This window comes from Malus domestica, chromosome 15 (genome assembly GCF_042453785.1).
Source record: "Malus domestica chromosome 15, GDT2T_hap1".
Lineage (NCBI taxonomy): Eukaryota > Viridiplantae > Streptophyta > Magnoliopsida > Rosales > Rosaceae > Malus > Malus domestica.
The window spans coordinates 6333157-6354060 of record NC_091675.1 but is presented as its reverse complement, the minus strand read 5'-3'; the positions used below and the strand labels follow the sequence as shown (position 1 = coordinate 6354060).

General features: G+C 35.1%; 2 protein-coding genes across 3 annotated transcripts; both read right to left on the bottom strand.

The window, feature by feature from the left end:
- Positions 1–436: 436 nt before the first annotated feature.
- Positions 437–4227, bottom strand: LOC103431450 (leucine-rich repeat receptor-like serine/threonine-protein kinase SKM1). Of its 2 annotated transcripts, none has more exons than XM_008369606.4 (3): positions 4106–4227; positions 1320–3932; positions 437–1128 (listed from the first exon to the last, which is right to left on the bottom strand). In XM_008369606.4, the coding sequence occupies exons 2-3, from the start codon at positions 3895–3897 to the stop codon at positions 764–766; spliced, it is 2943 nt and encodes a 980-aa protein (XP_008367828.2). In that variant the 5' UTR covers positions 3898–3932; positions 4106–4227; the 3' UTR covers positions 437–763. The 2 variants fall into 2 exon arrangements, with proteins under 2 accessions (XP_008367828.2, XP_008367834.2); XM_008369612.4 differs by having other exon boundaries at positions 1320–3921.
- Positions 4228–17930: 13703 nt separating this feature from the next.
- Positions 17931–18476, bottom strand: LOC103431439 (uncharacterized). Its single transcript, XM_008369598.4, has one exon. The coding sequence runs from the start codon at positions 18474–18476 to the stop codon at positions 17931–17933; it is 546 nt and encodes a 181-aa protein (XP_008367820.2).
- Between the last annotated feature and the right edge of the window lie 2428 nt (positions 18477–20904).

Here is a 20904-nt window from a genome sequence, read left to right as displayed (position 1 = left end):
CTCAATGTTTATTAATTGATAATATGAAAGATAACAAACCCTAGCACCCTAAAAGTTGTTTATATAATGTCTGTTATCCTTAGACTTTCTTGGAGTACTAATAGGAAACAAATTAAACATATACCAAGGTATATCCGAAAATACTCTAAAATCTTGAAATCTCGTTTTGAGCTAGTAAACCACCAAAATGCCTATACGGCAAGGCTAGCTCTAGGTCTTGTTAGTGTCATTGTTCTCTTCGAAACGGAATATCACGAGCCTAAATCAGACACCAAAGTCCAAATCTTCAATGTTTGGATCTTCTTGTTAGATTTAAGCCTTTCAATTTGATCTTTGATCCATTCCGCCATCTGATCTATATCGTTAATTTACATATAAGATACTAAGTTGAACAAAGCTTCAAGTAGGAGCCAATAAGCACGTTGAAGAAATAACATATTGAAAGATTTAAGAGCTATCTATCCTTTTTTTTAAAGGGTACTAGTTGGTGGCTTCGTCACGACAGTCTACCTTATGTGTGCCAAAAAATTTCACAGAAGCATTTCAGCTTCCCCTTTAACACCATATCAAACATACCATTAAACATTTGAGTTATAGTACTAACAATTAATTAACACCTTATGTTACAAAATGCAACAAAAGGTGGTAATAATTAATTCATTAACACGTACATTACGTTATAAGAAACCCAAGAAAAAATTAAGTGAAAAAAGAATAAGTTAAAAGAAGCTGAAAACAGGAACAAAAATCCTTGAGGGAGAAATCAAAAAGGTGAAGAAACTTTTAGGTCAGGAACACAAGAACGACTTGTCCTCAGAATAGAGTCTAGGGTTTTATACAGTTCATTCGCGCATGGTCTAGCAGTGGGGTCACCAGCAGTGCAGTGAAGAGCTAGGTTCAAGGTTTCCACAATCTCGTTCTGATTGCTCGACACGTGTTCTCTGATCATCAAGTCTGTCCAGACATCAAGATGGCAGTCAGAGTAGCAGTACCGTGCCCATTCGACGACGCTCTGGTGCGCGCCAAATTCAGTGTCGGTGGGGCCTTTTCCGGTCAGCAATTCGATCAAGACGAGCCCAAACCCATATATGTCACTCTTCTCTGTAATGACTTTGCTTTCTTTAGCATCTACAAAATAAAGCTTTAAAATTTAGTATACAGCATTTCTAGACTCATAAATTGTTTGCATGCACAAAGAAGATGCGACCGTGTTTTATTTGTTTAAAGTTCAGATATTCTAAACGTTAATTATTCATTCATAACAAATCAGATACTGGCATGTGTATATATATATATATATCAGTCAAGTACGTACGTACCCGGAGCAATGTATGCAGAAGCAATGAATCCCCTGGAGTCCGTCCGAACTTGTGCGGAGAGACTCAATCGAATATGAGGCTCATCTTTTGCGTCCACAATCACTTTCTCTGGTGACATACAACCAGCTACAAGGCTCGGCGAGCAACAACAATGCAAGAAACGTAGTGCTTTCGCAATCCCAACGGCAATTTTCCGGCGCTGATCCCAACTCAAATCTCTCATAACTTGAGTCAACACTTTCCCTTCACAATACTCATAAAGCACATACGCATCGTTTTCGGAATGACATATTCCGATCAGTTTGATCACATTGGGGTGCCTAAGCTTCCCAAGTTCAACCATCTGTGACCAAAAGCTTGGTGGAAGTGATTTCACAGAATCCTCTTTTACCACGAATTGCATTCCGTTGGAAACCGATTCTCCTTTATATGAAATCCCATTCTTACCCTTTGCAATGATATTATCTTCTTTGGCTGCCGATAAAATGTCATGAATCGTAACCGATCTTGAAACCTTTGATTCGAAAAACTGCAGCTCCCAAATCCTTTCTTGGATCTCCACCGATTTAACCTCCAATTCCTTTCTCCTCCTCAATAACACAAACAAATAACTGGCAACTCCAAAAGCCAATAATGCAACAAGAAAACACGTGACAATAAACCACCAAGTAGGGTTTCTCTTAACGCTCTTACACGGCGGTAGAGCACTCATAGTGTCACCGCCACCACAGAGGTTGTTGCCGTCCACTGCGCTGGCATCTATGGCAAGAAACACTGCTGTGGGCGGCAATATGCCGTGGAGTTTGTTGTGGGAAATGTTGACTTGAACAAGCGATACTTTAGCGCCCAAATTCAGCGGAACCTCGCCCGATATTTGGTTTTCGGACAAATCTAGGTCCCCCAGAACCGGCATATCAGAGAGGCTAGTGGGAATCGTGCCGGTGAGGCGGTTGTGGCTGAGGTCGAGGCTAACGAGTTTTTTGCATGAAGACAATTGTTGAGGGATGGGACCAGAGAGCTCATTGTGAGAAAGCTTCAATTGCATTAGCTCCGGAAAGTTCCCGAAACTCGGCAAGATACTTCCTGAGAACCAATTTTCGGACAAGTCCAAGTTCTCCAGCTTTTGGCCCCCGAAAGTTTCCGGTAACTTCCCGAAAAATCGATTTCTCGCCATATTCAGCATTTGAAGAGATGGCATGTCCCACTTTCTGTCGTCGATTCTTCCAGAGAGATTGTTGCCCGAGATATCCAGGAAATAGACAAGTGGGAGTTTGGTGAACTCTGCCAATAATTCACCTGAAAGCCTGTTGTTCTGGAGTCTGACTCTGCTCAAGCTCTTGCAAGAAGACAAGCTTCGCGGGATTGCGCCTTCGAGTGAATTCGAGAAGAGGATGAGCTTAAAAAGCCGGCCCGAGTCGCATAGCGTATCGGGTATTTTCCCAGTAAGGTTGTTTGAGGAAAGGTCTAAGACAGTGAGGCTGTTTTGATTTCCGAGACGTTTTGGGATTTGGCCCGAGAACTTGTTTGACCATAACTGAAGGACTTGAAGCCTTGGCAGAGAAGCCAGAGCTTTGGGAATTTTTCCCGTGAAGTTGTTTGAAAAAAGATGGAGGATTTCCACGTTTTGGAGGTTGAAAACACATTCGGGAATCTCTCCTGAAAGAAAATTGTCACTAAGGTCGAGAGAAACGAGTTTCTCGAGACTGAATAAGGATTGTGGAACTGGACCTGTGAGTTTGTTTCCGTAGAGGAAAAGGTACCGAAGATTAGTAAGGTTGCTGATTGTGAATGGGATTTCGCCGGTGAGATTGTTGTAAACAAGATTGAGATGATTTAACAGAAAAAGGTTACCAATTTGTTCCGGTATATTGCCGGAGAGATTGTTGTAGCCCAAGTAAATCCACTTCAAGTTCTTCATTTGGCCTAATTGTGCTGGAATTTTTCCAACAAGTTGGTTTGATGCCAAAGTCAAGTACTCCAAGCTAGACATGTTTGATATGGAGCTAGGGATGGTTCCCACCAACATATTTCCTCCAAGGTCAAGAAACTTCAACGTAGAAAGCAATCCGACGTTGTTTGGGATTATGCCTGAAATCATGTTGTTGGACAAGTCTAGTACCTCAAGGGTTGTGAGTGAGCCTTGTGGAAGTGTGCTGGTTAAGATGTTGTTGCTGAAATTGAGACGGCGAAGCGAATTTGACCCACTGATGAACATGTCATTGGGGAGTTGGCCGGATAGCTGATTGTTGGAGAGGTCGATGGTTTCAATGTGAGACAAGTGGAAGATGGAGGATGATAACTTGCCGGAGATGTTTCTTCCGGTGAGCTCGATGGCCTTGATGTTGTTATTGTCGTTGCATGTGATGCCATGCCAATTGCATAAAGTGTTGGCTGAAGTGTTCCAGTTTGAGAGGTAGTGTGAAGGGTCGTTGACAGAAGCTTTGAAGGATAAGAGAAGCTGACGTTCCTCACTACCATCCAAAGCACAAGTATGAATTGAGAAGAAGAATAAGAACACGAGCATGCACCATATGAGACGTGTTTGATGAGGTTGTCTCTTTTCCATCTTGATCATCATCAGCTCAAATTTATTAATATCCACCTAAAACAGCACTGAAATTAGAGAGAATAGTATTATTTAAAGTCATATCATAACTGCTAATGTAAGTGTTTTCATTTGAAATTAAACAACACGTAATTAGATTATCATTATTATCTGAGGGAAACAAAATTGAAGGAATATAAAAATAAATAAATAAATCTCTGGTAAAATGTCTACGACATACCTATTAGTAATTAGGGTTTCTGTATGAAGATGATGAAGAAATGTGTGTATTGATTGGAAGAGAAAGCAGAAAGGATTGGAGAAAGGGTTGGAATTGAAACTATTTGATGAAGAGAGTTTAGTGAGGGAGAGTGGGAGATTGGACTGTTTAAATAGATAGAGGAATTAAAAGGTGAGGAATGTGGGCAAGGAAGTTGGAGATAATTACGATTGGGTACCTTGACTTTCTTTAGAAATGATGGTTTGAACACCGAGCGTCGAAAGGGAAACAGGGATAGATGTTGGAAAAAAGACACTGATTTTGTCGGGTTACTAAAAAGCTCTTTTGACTGACTGGCATGGATTTGTAACCGTTGAAGACCTTCCAAACTTTTTTATGCATGAATATATGCCTTTACCTTTGTTACTTATATTTTTTTCTCATAACTTTTAAAGAGGTTTTACAAATTCATTGTTGCTTACAATTTAAGAAGAGAGCTTCCATAACAAGATTAATGATGAATAAAATTAACCTGATCGATAGAGGAAAACTCTCACTTACAAACTCGGGCTTTAGAGGAGAGATAGGTGCTAGTAATAATCGCAAAGGCAACATGGTGTGTTGTAGAATAACTTTTCATAGTCTAAATCAAAATTGAAGATCAAGAATTGTAATTAAGAGTAAATTTGGGAGTATAATTGCAAAATTTGTTTGGAAGAAATGATTTTTACACACAACTTTTCTTCCTATGCATACCGTCATTTATTTTTGGCGTTCAAAACGAAAGCAAAGAGAATTAAATGACAATAGTAAACAGAAATGTGCAAATATAAAGTATCATTTGAAAATTTTAAAATTTGACAACGGTACATCCATTCAGATCTCATCACTAAAGCAAGTAACTTGTTTGCAACCTAAGAACAATAATTGTTCAAACACATGCAACAGCTTGATTGGAGCTTCACTAATCATTGTTGCAATATCTACACCTACTTGTGTGGTCATTGATTGGTTTGTATCTAAATGACTACTTTGTCAGACAAAATTATGACAAATTAATAAGTCAAAATTATTCTTCAATCTCACTTTAGTGTGTGTATACAATTTATAGAACAAATGAAACTCGGTATTTTTAAGGTAATTATAGCGCATAAGCAAGGGTAACTTGGTAGGCATAGCTAGTTGTGAAAAAAAATTGAGGTTTCATCATAAAATCAATTGCCAATATGGGAAGTAGTTCAACCTCTTATAAAATGTTCATGGTTTGGTCCCTCACCAATGTGGGACTTTACCCTCACATTCTCACCCCTTTTGGTGAGGTGGTGCACATGTAGCCATTGTGCTTCACACACGAGACACATGAGCCAAGCTGCTCCAATACCATGAAGAAAGTTGAGGTTTCACCATAAAACCAATTAGCAGTATATGGAAAAATCCAACCTCTTATAAGCTCTTACAAGATTTCTTCTTTCACTAATGAATGACTTTTTTACCTTTACATTCTCCCCGGATAAAGTTGATCATGATGAAACTGCTTCCCCTCTGCAAGTAAAAAGCAATATTCTTGTACCCTTTTTGCTTGGACTCTATTGCTTTTTTATTATTATCTAGGATTCTCTCGTTCTAATGGGCAGAGCGAGAAAAAAAGGAGAGAAAGGAAACTTTTAGAGAGAATAGCGTCTGAGATGAAAGAGTATGGTACAAACATATACAGGGAGTTACAAGTGAAGTGGGGGGGCCTTCTACGTTACATACACTTAGTGGCAGTGCTCGTGCGCACACTTTCCTTCTTCTCTCTCTCTCTCTCTCTCTCTCTCTCTCTCTCTCTCTCTCTCTCTCTCTCTCTCTCTCTCTAGTCTTTACAGTGAGGGGAGGGAGGGACTCAAAGTCTCTTTCTCGAATATACAGTGTTTGGTCTTTGTCATAACCGGCATACTTTGCTCACCTCCATTTTCTAGGGTTCTACACTGCCTAGATTCGCTTCCTTCTTTTTCTTTCATTCTCTAGTTTTATTCCCATGCTCATCATTATCAGGAATATTAGCAACATTCTTTTTTTTTTTTCACTTTTCATTCTCATTCTGCAATGTGACAATGTCACATGATAACTTAACTTGTCTATTTTTAACATTACATGGCAGGATGAAAAAAGAGAAGGTAAAAATAAAAAGGTCCGAGTATAAAAAAAGTTGATAGCAACCAAAGAGAAATGGATTAGGTACGTGTACATTATGAGTTGACAAATTGTATTCATCTACGTGTCTTATTTTCCAACTATCTTCTTACCTAATTTTGTAACCCTAGGTGATCGAGCTTTTCTTTTTATATTGGTTGGATCGAATCCTTATAACCTCAGTCTTCTGAAAACACTATGCAGTCGTGTTTCTTTCACTACGTCTCTCATATGAAAAGGCCACTAGGAATAGGGAATACAAAAATATACTACTTCTAGTTTGTATGACAGTTTGACACAAACACCAGTTTAGTAGGCAAAAATGGTAAGTGCGCTCGGCAGCTAGAGAGTGACAAGCAGAGAAAGAACATTTGCTTCTAACACTTCTTTATTTGAAACAATACGAAGTGGAAATTGAAAAGAAGCTGTATGGCAATAAGATATACGCAATCAACAGGCTCTAGATTAATTAACTATTTACTTAATTTCCACTCATATATATCCATTACTTGGATTCTTGGGGCCCGTTTGTTAGACCTCCTTAGAAGGGACAAGACTAACTGGGACTATATAGTCCCATGTTTGGAGCGACAAAGTATTAACTTAAATGAGACTCGCCTCGACTGGAAATCCCTCGGCACCTCACTAAAGGGTGTTATCTAATTCCGAGCAGAACCTTGGTATTAAGCGGTACTAACAATAAACGGTCTTTACTTCATCTTCTCCGCTTTCGCCCACTTTCTATACGGTTTAAGCATCAGAGTTGCTGTTCTCCACTCAAATTACTAATTTATCTACATCATCGGCAATTCTGACTAACTTGTTCGGGAAATCAACCTTCTCAATAACTCCAACAGCCTTGCTTGTGTCGTCTATAGAGCTTGTTGGCATCTTCTTTCCGCTCTTCCTCGCGTATCATATGCGAAACTTTTTAATTTCTAGGTCAGTTTAATTTGCACAGCTTTTCAATTTGAGAGTTGTTGATTCAACTTGAATTCTTAAGCCCGCATGTAGAAATATCGGCATGTTAGTGGAGGTCCTGGCGAAGCTACCATCGCTGGAGTCACCTCTGAGAAACGAATCGAGAGGTTGGCTTTTTGAAAATCGGAGAAGTTCTCAGGAGGCTTGGTCTTGGAATTGAGAGGGCTAAGAATTTTTTTATTTGATTTGGGGATTTTGTAAATCGGAGGGCTTAGACCTCCAAACCACGAACTGACCCATCTCCCAGTGCTTAATCGAAGAAGAAAATTAGGAGATTGATGCAAGATTTGAGGCTAGAAATTTCAATTCAACAGAGAGAAAATCATGGACAAGAGAAACGAGGTAGAGTAAAAAAGGAAAAGGGAAAGAAAATGTGGTTCAAATCCAGTCAACTCTAGACTTGGATGGTATTGCCCCTTTATTATTAATTTTTATTTAATTTTTAAGGCAAAAGTGAACTAAAAATGGCAAAAAAAATAAATATAGTCTGTAATTTAGTCTGACACTGTACCAAACATTTCACTAAATCTGTCCAGCTTAGTCTAGTCTAAGCCAATCCAGCTTAGTTCCTGAAGTTAATCCAATCCGAAATAGTCTGGTACAACAAACGCACCCTTGAAGTTTGATGTAACCATGTGGATGTCTTTATTTATATATAAAGCGAATAGCCCAATGAATAGTGTTTTTGGTGTCACAAGTTTCACAAAAAATAATTAAACAAAAATGCTCCTCAAACAAAAAATTTCAAAAGCAATTCAAAATAATGCATCAAATGTGGCATGGGTATTTTCGTCATTTTAATAGTATTTTTTTTTAATAATTAGTACCTCACAATAGTTTAGCAATAATGTGATTTAATCAGTTTTTTCATTAAATATTGTTTTCTCTATTTTTAAACACGTTCAAAACATCTTAAGAGGTGTGTAATGTCAGTTATAAAAAAAAATTCTTTCACACGCGGATAATAATGTGATTAAATTAGTTGTCAAATGATTGTTTTGTTTTAACAAACGATATCATCTACACTAAAGGGGTGGGGGTGGGCTTAGCCTCACAATAGGCTAGCAATAATGTGATTCAATCAGTTATTTCTTAAATACTATTTTCTCTATTCTTAATATAAATTCAATAGAGACCGATTTTATTATGTAGATTCAGCTGCTTTAATTGGTTTATGAGGGGTCCATTCTAGCATGATCTAAGATTATTCATTTACTTCAAATATTTGACTTTCCTTTTGTCAATTTACGCATAAAAACACATTTAAAACGTGTAAGTCGCGCTTAGCATACCGTGATTCAAAAAATGTCCACACACACGTGTATGAAGGCTAGTTTTGATTATGGATTTAGTTCAAAATCCTCTTTGAGGATACTAATATTGAAAAGTTCAATTGTGCCAATATGTTGTAAAGAGCGTTAAGTCCAAAACTAGGTTTTAGTGCTTCATGTACTTATAGTAAATGTGTTGCACTTTTCATTAAATATACCTTTTATAATCACTATATATTTTTTTTAGAAATGCTAAAGGGACTCTCTCAAAAGTGAGAATCTCTTTGGATTCTCTACCACCTTATAATTTAACATCAATTCTCATGCCAATACTAGAAAATATTGTGCAAAAAACATGAGGTGGTAGATAGTCCATAATGAGTCCCACTTTTGAGAGAGTCATTTTGACATTTGTCTTTTCTTTTTCTTTTTTAAGATAATGCTTCTCTCCTTCCTACTTAGGAAAGTCCTTATTTCTCCTAATGTAACATTACTACAACATACAAACATCATAATTGAAACTTATCATCATGTAAAAAGATTTCAATATGGAGGACTTTCTTCTTTAATTATTAGGAATGGTAGAAGTATTAATTTGATCAGTGAGATGTATGCATGACGTGGTGCCGACCCATTTCCCTTGAATAAGGGTCTCAATAATCTGTTTGAAATTTGTAGGGCTTCATGTTCTTAATTAGTGACTTAGTTCATTCAGTTAGACGGAACTTTAATTATATTTTACTTTGCTTTGTTTAATTTAATGACTATTATTAACAGCTTTAGTTTGCACTTTGCTGTGTGTTATTTCTTTGTGAAACAATAGATTTCCAATGTATTATGGACTGCAAATGTCGGGCGGAAGGGTCCACTACCATTCTGACTCACATCACAGGGGTTATAGAGCCATTAATTTAGCCAAACTGAGCCACACGAAAAGAAAAAAAAAACTAGCTACTGTCTAATATGCACTAAATAGGTTCGATAATAACGTATTATAATTGTGTTGTGTTTGACACTCAGTTAATGATTGATTCATTGTATGTATAAAAAATTGATTGAATTTGTTTCGTTTCTTTGATAATCATTTGTACTTTTTTTTTCATCTAAAAGTTATTTTTGTAAGCTTTCAAACTTTAACTTGATTCCAATTCGGCAGTTTTTGTTTTTTTTTATTTTTAACATAATATGTTGCACTGCAAAGTTTGCGATTGAACAAAAATCTGACGACTGCTTTAGCATAATGTCGTATTGTCACATTATGGACCCGCCAATTTTCAATTGGGAGATCGTGGGGCAAAGCTATAAGACTAAAAAGTCTCGATTTCACATGCAACATGCAATTATGTTTTTTGTTTTCTTTTCTGTTTTAAATAATTGTGTTCCATGATGTATTCAAGCTTTGAAAACCTAAAGTTCGATGGGATTGCACGTGTGAAACTCACGAGCTATATGAGATTTTGCACCATTTAGAGATCGTATATATTTAGGTTAAAATGTACAGGGTTTTTTTATATAGAAAACTTGATTTTAATCCCTAAATAAGATTGCTTTTTCAATAATACCGTATGTAAGATTAAAAACTAAAAATAGTCCTCCATGTCAGATTATAGTATTCCATGTCACATTTAATCATTTTTTAATAAATTTATTGCATTTTTAGTTTCCCTATTTACCCTTATTACTCTTTAAAACCAATTAGAGAAACAAATATATAATTAATTTTTCAAGAATGCTTAATTAACTAGATCCATAATTAACATGTTTGTTATAACATAAATCTCCATGTGTTATTCCAATCAAAGAACCCAGAAAACTCAGAAACCATGATCAAACAAAAAAAGCCATAAAACTTACAAACCAAAAATCTTGTTGTATTCGGAAGAAAGGAGAAAAAATGGGCTTTTAGATACCAAATTGAAGGTGAATCCAGAGATAAATGAAAAAAAAATACAAATTGAGAAAATAGAATGTGAAATCACAACTTAATTGACCGTACCAAATTAATCGGACATACACTATATAGTACCTAACCGACCATACCGAATGGATAAGACCTAATTGATAGTACCTAAATGATAAAGGTACATTCATATAGGTACTATGATTTAGGTGCATTCATATAGGTACCATGATTTAGGTGCATTCAGGTGCATTCATATAGGTACCATGATTTAGGTGCATTCATATAGGTACCATGGTTTAGGTGCATTCATATAAGTACCATGGTTTAGGTGCATTTGACTTGGTACTATGATTTATGTGCATTCGACTAGGTTATATGATTTAAGCACATTAGGACATGGTTTAAGTGCATTCGATTATGTAAAATATATGATTTGGCTATTTATATTTCCTCTATGCTTTGAATGGTGATAATGAATAATTTGAATTAGGTATTTGTTAATTCTTGTAACGTATCACTAATATTTTTTTGAATTATGTTTATCATTTTAGAAAGTCAAACAATAATCAATGCCAAAAAATATGGAGCAAATTACAATCAAATATTTAATAGGGGTATTATAGGAACCCAAAAAACACATTAAATATTTCAAAACAAGAAAATATAAATTTTAATATTTATGCTGACATGGAAATTTAGTCAAAGGACTATAATGAATATATAATCTAACATAAGGTTTTAATTGAATTTCAATCTTTATCAAGGATTAAAATGGAGAAACCCCTTTTTTATATATAGTTTGATTTACATGGGACCATTTTGTAATTATTGCACTCAACGGGCGAACCTGTACCGCATATGTTTTAGCTTGAATAATTGATCTTTGTTTTTCCTTCTTTCCTTTCACTTTTCTTTTTTGTCCTGAACGGCGCATCCTAATTTATGGCTGCCAAGTTAAAGACGACGATGATACTTGGAGTTTGCACAGCTCAGGCTTCAGCCCATTACTACTTTGGGCTAAGATTGTTGCTTGGATTTGCATTTTGATTCCTGTTGCCGGAGAATACTTTGTACTCTTATACGCTATTTTATGCGTGTCAATATTCAAACTAAGCACATGATAATTAATGTGATTGTTGGGTGTTCACACATGGAATAATATCATAGATGAAGTTGAGTTCTATATATACACCATGAAATCAATTGACAATAAAAGGAGTACATCATTTACGTATTGAGTTAGTTTTAGTTATTTGTTCAATTTGTGTTTTGTTGATTCGGTTAGTAGTTGATGTGGCTGGTTTGTTATAGATAAGCCTGTTGTGTTAAACAGCTCAACTACTCCACAGTCTGCTCCCTTTGTCAATGAATGAAAACTTGAAGCAGTTCAGTTACATTTTACAGCCTCTTGATCGATTTCTCATCTCTCTGAATTTGCTCTTTGTCAGACCAAATAAATTGAAATAGATGGATTGAATACTAACGATTATATAACAAATATATGTATGTGTGTGTATGTGTGTGTGTGTGTGTGTGCGCGCGTGTGCGTGTATTGAAGTCCGACCAAGTAGTGTACTCATCATACCAATAGTTACATATATTGCTTGAAATCAATTCTTGGACCGCAGCTGTTTCTACGACCAAGCATTGGCATGTTGTTGTTCAGATTTCTACTCTCAGAGCTTCTTTTTGCTATGTCCCTCAGGGCAGAGGTCAATGAGAGCTGAGGGTTGAGCCTAGTGCTCTTGTACTTCTGGCAAAAGTCCCTGTGAGAGCTCACGACTTCTTGCATGGGAGTGCCATTTGGAGCCCTCGTCTTATTATCTTTGACAGCTACTGAACAGAGCCCACAAACCCATTTACCTGAAAAGGAGCCCTCGACTTCGTTGATATAGCCTTGTGTGCACTCCTCCTTCAGTCCACAGCATTCACACTCTGCCTGCTTCACTTCATCAATTGTAGCAAGCATAAAATCGTTGCTACTAAATTCCAGTTCGTTCTTATACTTGTTTATTTCAACTGAAACATCGGAGAATGCCTTTCGAAGCCTTTGCTCGGTCTGCGGCTGTATGTATGCATGCATGTTTACGCGAACGCATGCATGGACATGAAAGAGCGAGATTAGCTCAAAGATATAATAAACCATTTGGACAGATAAAATTAACACATTTATGACACAATTTGATAGAGACGGGCCTATTACTGTACTTGTATTAGATAATGTGTTCAGCAAACGTATCAATTTTGTGTCTGAATAACATTACTCTTGATGTAAAAGTTAAAAGCAAGCAATATATTGTATGAGTATAGTTAAAGACAACATTACCATGTCAACTGCTCAGAGACTTGATGATATATATGATCATATATTTGTTGAGAGAAGTAATAGTTGGCTATGTTGAACTGAAGTATAAGATCGGCACATATCACTTGGGTATTTATACGAAATGAGGGTGTGTGGGTTGGGTTTTCTTGTGTATTGGCAGTCGTTTCAAAGGTTGAATGCGATAATGTAATATATTTTAAAGTTGATTTGGATATACATAAGCTTCGAGAAGTTTTTGTCAGTTACATGCTGAAAGGCCACTTTACAGACTAAAATATCAATGCATTCTACATATTAGCTTTTGCTTTTTCATGCCAATGTTGTGCAAATTGCACGCATTGTTATCAAAGCATTAATTTATAAGTGCAACATGCACCACTTGTTAATTGGCTACCTAGGGCTCGGGTTGCACTTTGTTCAGTCAGCGGCCGGAGTTCTTGCATGCATGCATGTAAAATACAATCATAAGCTTAGCTGATATTATATGTGTACTGTAATTAATTGCTTGTAGTCAAGTTTCCACTCGCGAGGAATTGATGAGCCATGCACATCTTTGAGAATTCCATAAGTTTGTACGTGGTCTTTATGGAGCTAGTTAATTTGGGTTTTCAATGGTTTATTTTCATACTGTGCACCGACCAAAACTTATTATATGAATATCTATTGGTGTGATCGCATGTCACACTGGTACGTGATCAGCAATTAAGTGATATGATAAGTTTTGTATTTATTTGTTAATATATGCTATACGTAGGAGTAGGACTATAAATATTAATATTATCGTCTATTCATATTATACTATTTAAATTAATAACATCACACAATAATGTCACACTCATGCCGAAATTTATAGACGTCTCTCATGAATCCACAAAAGAAGTGATTGGGGTCTTTTAAAATGACCAAGTGCACGGGTAGATAAACCAAAAAGAAGAGGATAATGCATGCAAAAACCATGGATGATAAACCATAGGACGGTCCCCCTCCATCTTACACTGCCAACAAAACTATCTAGCTAGCTAACAAAGACGTGGAGAATGGCCCATCGGTGGAAAAAGATTAATTTGATAAAATCTTTAATTGTGGGGGTTATTGGAATGGACAATTTAAAAAGTAAACAACATACCATGCCACTGTCTTAATTTCCTATGGATAATGTCAGGGAGATTAGAATTAAATTTTGTAAACTAAATAATCTGGAGTTGATGGTTAGATTATTACTTAAGTATTAATTAACGTGTTTATTTCATTACGATGACACATCATTTAGTTTACAAACTTAGTTAAAAAGTTTAGGCTCCCTAACATTATCCTTTCTTACCAACATGTTTGTGGTTGTGAGCTTTAGTTTGTTATGGTACACAAAGAATGGTTGCCCTTTTAGGGCACGTTTACTAATCCGTAATCAAAATAGAGGGAATTGAATTGAGGAGGAGTTGAATTGAGAATGAATCAGAATCATATTCATATAGAAGCTGTTTACTAAACTGTCTGGAATCAGAGTAGAAATAATGCTAATTCTATACAAGTTGTTTACCAAACACCCCTAAATCGGTATTAAAACTAATTTAATTACTAAGCTGCCCATGCCCTAAAGAAATTCATTTATAGGCTAGTTAATAAATTTTAATTTCCAAAACAATATAAACGTAGACCTAATTATATATATATTTTTTTAAATAAACAAATAAGATAAAGTATAGGAAGAAAGAAAGAAAAAAATCCAGGCCATCGCCTTGAACGAGAACAAACAATTACATATTTTTACATCATGAATTGGTAGCTGCGGTGCTGGGCATGTGTAGGAATGATAAGGGTGGTCGTGGTGGTCAGTGAGAGGTAGGAGTGGCGCTGGGCTGGCGTGGTGTAGGTCTGTTCGGGTAATGGAGATTAATCATGGAGTTTAAAAATTCAAGTGCGGGTATAATTGGCAAAAGATTCCTTTCCGGATTTCCCACATTTTCAGGAATTGGATTACCACTTATGTCTAAAGAGTTGAATTCCTCCAAATGAGGAATTCAATTCCAAAATTTATATGGGTCTCACTATTTTTTTCCCCTATTATTTAGTAAACACAAGAATACTTTAGAATCAGAATTCAATTCCTCTTTTTATTCTGATTACAATTACTTAAATATACCCTTAATGGGTAATAATATATGATGCGGCATATGCGACATATTTGATAAACGTTTAACTAATGAGATAAAATCAACATTCCCATGATTAATCATCAATAAACATGGAGTTTACATCATGTTTGTACCATACTTGACTAATCCCGAAACTACTGAGCACCGGTCAACGTTATACCGTCAAGGACCCAGAAGAATTTCCCTTCAACCAGAAGGCCAATCACAATGTGACACGTGTCGACATCAGAAGCCAATCACAGCACGACACGTGTCAACATCAGAAGCCAATCACAACACGACATGTGTCAATATTAGAACAAAACTAGAAACTCTCTTCTATAAATAGGGATCATTCTCCCACAATAATCTCTAATGTCATTTTGTACTAAACTATTCACTAGAACTCACTAAACCAGAGCTTGAACCTATGTATTTGTGTAAACCCTTCACAATTAATGAGAACTCCTCTACTCCGTAGACGTAGCCAATCTGGGTGAACCACGTACATCCTGTGTTTTCTTCTCTGTCTCTATTCATTTACGTACTTATCCTCACTAGTGACCGAAGCAACCAAGCGAATGTCACAAAACCTGACACTTTCTGTTGTACCAAAGTCTTCGCTGATTTTGTGCATCAACACATCACATATTTGACATTGAATCGTTGTACGATTAACTCCTAATTTTTTTTTTAAATTTATTCACTCAAAATTACATCAAGGTTATGACATGTAAATTTGCTTTCAAACCTTTACCGTTGATGATGGGACTTGATAATGTTTGAGCTTGGCCCGCAAAGTGTAGTACCTGGGCCTCATCACAACTGGCCTGGGGCAGTTTTAGGACGAATCACAGTTCACAAATATAATTTTTTTTAGGCTTATTATACAAAATAATCTCTGAGATTTGCATGATCAATAGAAATGGTCTCTGAGATTGAAAATCAATAGAAATGGTCCATGAGATTGTCCACCATCCATGATTTTGGTCATTCCGTTAAAAACTCTTTGGGCAATTTTCAAAGTTTCGTAACTCAATCGATTATTAACCAAATTCGACCCATAATACATCAAAATGAAGATAAGACAGTGTAGAACAAGATTATACCTATTTAGAAGCCCAATGGTTGACGAAGATAGCCGGAAAATAGCCTGAAAGGTGACTGGTCTGCAGGAAAATTGGAAAACTCGCCGGAAACTGGGTAAACTTTAAACGTTCATAACTTCTTCAATACTCAACGAAATTGAGTGATTCAAAACCAAAAATCATACTTCTTGACGAGACAAAGAGAATGGTACTTTTTCCAAGGCTAACGAAACGTGGTTTGGTCGGACAACAGCTCGAAAGTGGCTAACCATTTTCGAGTTAGCCACTTTCGAGCAGTTTTCCGGCCAAACCACGGCTAGTTATCTGTAGAGAAAGATTCCATTTTCTTCATCTCGTCGAGAAGTATGATTTTTGTTTTTGAATCACTTGATTTCGTTGAGTTTTGAAGAAGTTATGAACGTTTAAAGTTTACCCAGTTTCCAGCGAGTTTTCCCGTTTTCCCTCGGACCAGTCATCTTTCAGGCTATTTTTCAGACATCTCCAGCAACCATTGGGCTTCCAAATAGGTATAATATTGTTCTACACTTTCTTATCTTCATTTTGATATATTATGGGTCGAATTTGGTTAAGAATCGATTGAGTTACGAAGCTTTGAAAATTGCCCAAAGAGTTTTTAACGAAATGACTAAAATCATGGATGGTGGACAATCTCGGGGACCATTTCTATTGATTTTTAATCTCAAGAACCATTTCTATTGATCATGCAAATCTCAGGAACCATTTCTATTGATCATGCACATCTCAAGGACTATTTTGTATAATAAGCCTTTTTTTTATTTTTTATTTTCTCTACAAACCCCTTAAATCTCATGCTCCAATACTATGCCAAATTATTGTTTACCAAAATGGAAATATTGTTTACATATTTAAAAAGGTGAAAGTTGCCATGACTTGATAAATGCTCAAATAAATAAGACAGTATTTTCCACCAAAAGAAAAACGAGACTGTGGCTGGATTTGGTACCGTACCAAACCTCCATACCAAATTTTTGGTATTTCAAATTTTATTATCATTGTCATGTCAAATTTTCAGTAATACTAAATATTTCGGTTGGTATGATAATGTAGTAACAATACCACTTTAATAATAGGCCATTTTATTTAGGCCAAAATCTGAAAACATATTTAGTCCAATATACAAATACCATTAAAAAATATATCACCCTTCAATTGTATTGCAGCAACCTCTTTATTTATTCTTTGTCACACATTTATTAGTTATTAATCCAAATTTACTAGCTTAAAATGATTATAAGAAGAAAATACCTCGAGGCAACGTATAAGAGGGTAAAATGAATTTTTTCCATAGTGTGCCAGTTGGTTTTTTTATGTTAAATTAAAAATAAAATGTTTATCTTTTTTTTGTTGGATTTATTTTTTAATTAAAAATAAAAATAACAAAACGCACTAAGTGAGTTTGTGTTGAAATTACTATTTAACTCCAGCAAAACAATTTTGGATACCATTCACATTTATGATTGATTCTGTACAATTATCATACTATTGCTGATTGATACATAATCAGTATAGTACGATAATATGCTAAAAATATTCACCCCTAAGCTCAATTTTATACAAGGCGTTTATATATTCCTTCATAGCTAGGCTCATCCCATACGACCAAGTACATGTATAAAGAAAGGAATAGAAATTTGGCACAAACTTTATTTATGTGCTAGGGCTAACTAATCAACAACATTGGCAAGTGTTGAATTGTTTAACCGACTGAGTCCCTTGTTCAAATCATCTTCTTTCCCTTAATTTTGACTAAAATTGTAATATCTGTGTAATAAAAAACTAATCGATCAAAGTAAGATTAGCATTAGATGGTTACATTTATTGTAAATGGAAAGTACCCCTTTGACGCGGATACTTGTTGTGTTACATAGAGAAAAAAACTAAAAAAGTCCCTTCAAATTACAAAGGTTTACAATTTAGAGTTTAATTAGAGTTTAAGATTTAGGGCTGAGTTCTTCTCTGTTGATTGCGGGAATACAACTGGAGCTCCTTGCAATACCCCCGTTACCCTTTCGAACACTCTTATCTCTAGGACTTATGGATTTTGCCCTAACCGTTGAACTCTTTTTGAAGATCTCTTTGATGGCCTCAGCTTGGTACAAAACGGGGTATGCCCTACCAAGCCTATTGAACTTTTCACAAGCACTCATATGCTCATTCACAGCCTCTTCTCGTTTGCCTCCATTCTTGTCCATCTCTTCCTTCACAGCCTCAGCACACAACCCGCAAATTAACTTCCCCGAAAACTGGCTGCGCACGCGATCTATGTACTCATTTGTGCACTCCTCGGACATGCCACAGCACTCACACTTGGCATCCTCAACCTCGGATATAGTTGGAAGATGAATGCCATCATCAATGGCTTCTTTGCTGCTGCTGCTGCTTAGTTCAGCTGAGATGTCAGATATGGTTCTTTGGAGACTTCCCATTGAGAGCATTGGAGGTTTGTGGACAGTGTTGGCCTTAGAGTATGAACCCATCTGGTTTTCTCTGTTTGGTGGCATGATGGTGAACTTGTTGAAGTTCTAAGAACTTCAAAATTTTGAGTTTGAAGATTTATGGACTCTACTTGTAATTTATATTGTTTTCTGTTTTCCTGTAGAAGATGAGAGAAAGTGTATGTGGACTATAAGTGCATGTGAGACAGAGAGAGAGAGAGAGAAGGCTCCTGAATAAGCAAGATTTTTCATGAAGTGTTGAAAGCTAATAGATCTTTTCTGCTTTTTCTTATATGAAGGATTCTGCTTTGGTTGTTTTGGCTTAAATGCAGTATTATATATGCAGTTCAGTTAGAAACCTTTATGTGGTGAGTTCTTATTGTTATTTACTTTTAAATTATATGTTGGAACTGGAAGCCTGGAAATCAGCATATGGTGAGAAAAATGGTGCAAAAAAAATGTATTCATAGACTCATAGTAGGGTTTTGTTGTGAAATTAACAAATTGTTTCTGCAAATTAAGGCATTATTAATTTTCTCTATTTCTTACTGTAAAAAATATAGGAATTCAAAAACTAGGGTTCGATCTAAAGAGCTATATCTTCACGAGAAACAAAACCAACCATGCATGTGAAAAGTTGAGAGATTATAACAACATTGTGGTCACATCAGATTCTCACATGTATTCGAAGGTGTGAAGAAGAAAAGCTTGTCGATCGAGCTGTCAGTATTTCCTTTGTTGGGAAGAAAAAAAACAACGGCATTTAGTATGATTGGGATTTTTACTTAAAAGGAAAAGCAGGAAGTTGGATCACTTTTTAACCTTTTTTTTTTTTTTTTTGTGAAGCGACCTCTTGATCAACTTTGTGAAGGCAACTAGGGGTGGAAAAAATTCCCGAAAATCCTGAACCGAACCGAAAAAATCCTGATCTCAAACCAAAAATTTCCCAAATCGAAATTCCTGAACTGATCCTGAAATTTCGGTACAGGATTTGGGATTGGCTTCTCGATATTTCGGGAATCTCATACCAAACCGAAAATACTTTGGTTGCGGTCCCTAACTATGAATATTCTTTGACTAAAACCTTGTTGGTTTTCAATTTTTTATCCAAGTCCCTGAAATTTTCATTTTCATTATTTATTTCTATGTACGTTACTATATTTTTTAAATTAAAAATTGAAATTTATATTTGTTTATATTAATGAGATTTTAAATAAAAAAACATAATTTGTGGGATTAAAAATATTAAAATATAAATATACTATTGTGTGTGTGTGTGTATAAACATGGGTATGTTCATCAAAATTAACCAAAAAATTATTGTATCAAAACATGAGTACATTCTTCAAAATCACAAAAAAAAAAGAGATATTAGGCTTAATAATATTAGTAAATTTCTTCGATTAAACTTAACATGGATACATTCTCAAATCAAAGAAAAAAGAATGTACCCATATAAGTTTAAAAATGGATTAGAAAAATTTGAATAGATTTTATATATAAAAAAAATGGTACTTTTTACATATAACAAATTGGTATATTTAAGAATGAGTACATTTTAAGATTAAAAATTTGAAAAAATTACATGAATTGGTACATATAATTAGCATGGGTACATTTAGAAAAAATAAAAATGGGTACAAATACAAATAAAACTTTAAAAAATATGGGCATAAAAAGAAATTAATATATGGGTACAAATTAAAACTAAAAAGAAAATTGGTACAAATTAAAAATGGGTACAAACTAAAAATAAAAATAAAAATATATGATAAAAAATTTAACTATAAATATAAATATACTAATTGTAACATTTTTAACATTAAATGAATATATTTAGAAATAAAAAATATTTTATTATTGAAATAATTAATGATGTTATTAATACCAAGGACCTTGATCAAAAATTGAAAAGGAATAAAGTTTTAATCAATGGAGTAGCAAAAGTAAGGATGAGAACCTAATTTCTCTATATTATATATATACACACACACACACACAAGCCCTTTAAGGGAAGGGATCTACGTCAAGAGGATATCCCCATTTTTTTTTAAATGGGATTCCCTTCCCTTAAAAGCTTCATATATATATATATATATATATATATATATATATATATATATATATATATATATATATATTATTCTTTTATAATTGATGCTAGTAGTTTCTAATTCATGCTCTGCAAATTGGAATGCCCTACACCTTGCATATTTTTCATGTTCTATTTGATATTCATTTGGATTTTATTATTACTGCTGCCATGGCCGATGATTTTAGAAGACTTGATTCTTTTGTCTCTCAACAGATTGCAAAAAAGGTTTGATCAATTTGAATTTTGACTCTGATAAAAACAGTCAGACAGTGTTCAATTAAATGGTAGTGTGAATGAAATGATATTCCTAGTTCATGAATGTGTTCTTGAATTATATATTTGAAGAACAATTCATAATTTCATATTTCAATTTGG